At 22.2% G+C, this 2085-nt stretch overlaps 1 protein-coding gene across 1 annotated transcript; it reads left to right on the forward strand.

Moving 5' to 3' along the window:
• Positions 1-184: 184 nt before the first annotated feature.
• On the forward strand, positions 185-1906 carry PRSY57_0107600 (phenylalanine--tRNA ligase, putative; the record flags this gene model as incomplete). Its single annotated transcript, XM_012905394.2, has 1 exon — positions 185-1906. One exon carries the CDS (start codon positions 185-187, stop codon positions 1904-1906), a length of 1722 nt encoding a protein of 573 aa, XP_012760848.2.
• Between the last annotated feature and the right edge of the window lie 179 nt (positions 1907-2085).

The raw sequence follows: 2085 nt of genomic DNA on the forward strand, positions 1-2085 counted from the left end.
TATACCAATATGTACAAACTTTAAAAAAGTAGATCTCATCACATATATAAAAAAAAGTATATAATATATAACATAAATATAATATATTTATATAATTCATTTATTTCATTTCATTTCATTTTTTTTTTTTTTTTTAATTTTTGTGAGGTTTACTAATTAATTTTTTCGAAAAGTTCATTTGAAAATGAGTACGAATAATGTGGAAGAGAAAAAAAATGAGGAATTATATAATTTGCTGAACATACTTGAAGAAGAATTTAATTTGAGTAAGATAGAAAATAAAAATAATAATAAGAATGATGATGTTAATAAAAGAGAAGATAATAATAATAATGAATATTACAAAAAATTAAAAGATGAGAAAGGTTTAGATGTACTTATAAATGAATATACAACATCCTTAAAGATAAGTAAGAAATATAATATTGATCATAATAAAGTAATGGGTATGATTAAAAAACTTGAAACATTATATTATATTATTAATCTTATTAAATCTTTTAATACATATCATTTGAGTGACGAAGGTATACAATATTTAAAAGAAGGTTCTCCTGAATTTAATGTTATAAAATATGTGATTCAGAATAATAAATGTACATTAGAAGATTTAAAAAAAAACTTTGGAAAAATAGGAGATATAGGTCTAAATACAAATTTAAAAAATCGTATGATTCAATTAAATAAAGCTGATAAATGTTTAACATGTAATTGTAATTTAAATGATATACAAGACTTTACTCAAATATATTTGGATATAATAAATCAATATGGTCATGATGAAGAACTATTATTTTCCCATTTAAAAAATGAAAATCTTACAAACAACAAGCCATTAAATAATAATAATAAAATGCAAAATACTTGTAAAGATGATGATAATATGATTAACAATTTAATACAAGATTTAAAAAAAAGGAAATTATTAGAAATAAAAAAAAATTCATATAGTCATGTAATTAAAACGAGCATTTTTAAAAAAGATATTAAAAAACAAATTACAGATATAAATTATCTATTATTAAAAAATGAAGAATATAAAAAATATGATATAAAAAAATATAATTTTTTTTCCAGTGGGAAGAAAATCAACAAGGGAAATATTCATCTTTTAACAAAACAAATGAGAACATTTAAAGAAATATTTTTTTCCTTAGGATTCGAAGAAATGGAAACTCATAATTATGTAGAATCATCCTTTTGGTGTTTCGATGCTTTATATATTCCACAACAACATCCAAGTAGAGATTTACAAGATACCTTTTTTATAAAAGAACCAGAAACTTGTATAGATAAATTTGTAGATACACAATATATCGATAATATTAAAAGAGTACATACACATGGTGATTATGGAAGTTTTGGATGGAATTATAAATGGAAGCTAGAAGAAAGTAAAAAAAATGTTTTAAGAACTCATACTACAGCAAATTCTTGTAGAGCTTTATTTAAACTAGCCAAAGAATATAAAGAAGCAGGATGTATAAAACCCAAAAAATATTTTAGTATCGATCGTGTTTTTAGAAATGAAAATTTAGATAGTACGCATTTAGCTGAATTTCATCAAGTAGAAGGACTTATTATTGATAAAAATATTGGACTTTCTCATTTAATAGGAACTTTAGTAGCTTTTTATAAATACATAGGTATTCACAAGTTAAAATTTAAACCGACCTTTAATCCATATACTGAACCATCCATGGAAATATATGGATATCACGAGCAGAGTAAAAAGTGGCTAGAAGTTGGAAATAGTGGCATCTTTAGACCAGAAATGTTAAGATCCATGGGATTCTCCGAAGAAGTATCCGTAATAGCCTGGGGACTAAGTTTGGAGAGACCAACAATGATTAAATATAACATAAAAAATATTAGGGACCTTTTTGGATACAAAAGTGTTGTATGATTTATATGAATGGATAAATAAATGTGTACTTTTGTTCATACCTTTTTATGTATTATATATTGTCATATTATTGTTCATGTAAATATAAATATAAATATGCATAATATATTTTTTTTTTTTTGGCTATATATATATTTTTTTTTTTTTTTGTTATAATTTTTTTTTTTTTTTTTTTGTTA

The sequence above is a fragment of the Plasmodium reichenowi genome, chromosome 1 (assembly GCF_001601855.1).
Source record: "Plasmodium reichenowi strain SY57 chromosome 1, whole genome shotgun sequence".
Classification (NCBI taxonomy): domain Eukaryota; phylum Apicomplexa; class Aconoidasida; order Haemosporida; family Plasmodiidae; genus Plasmodium; species Plasmodium reichenowi.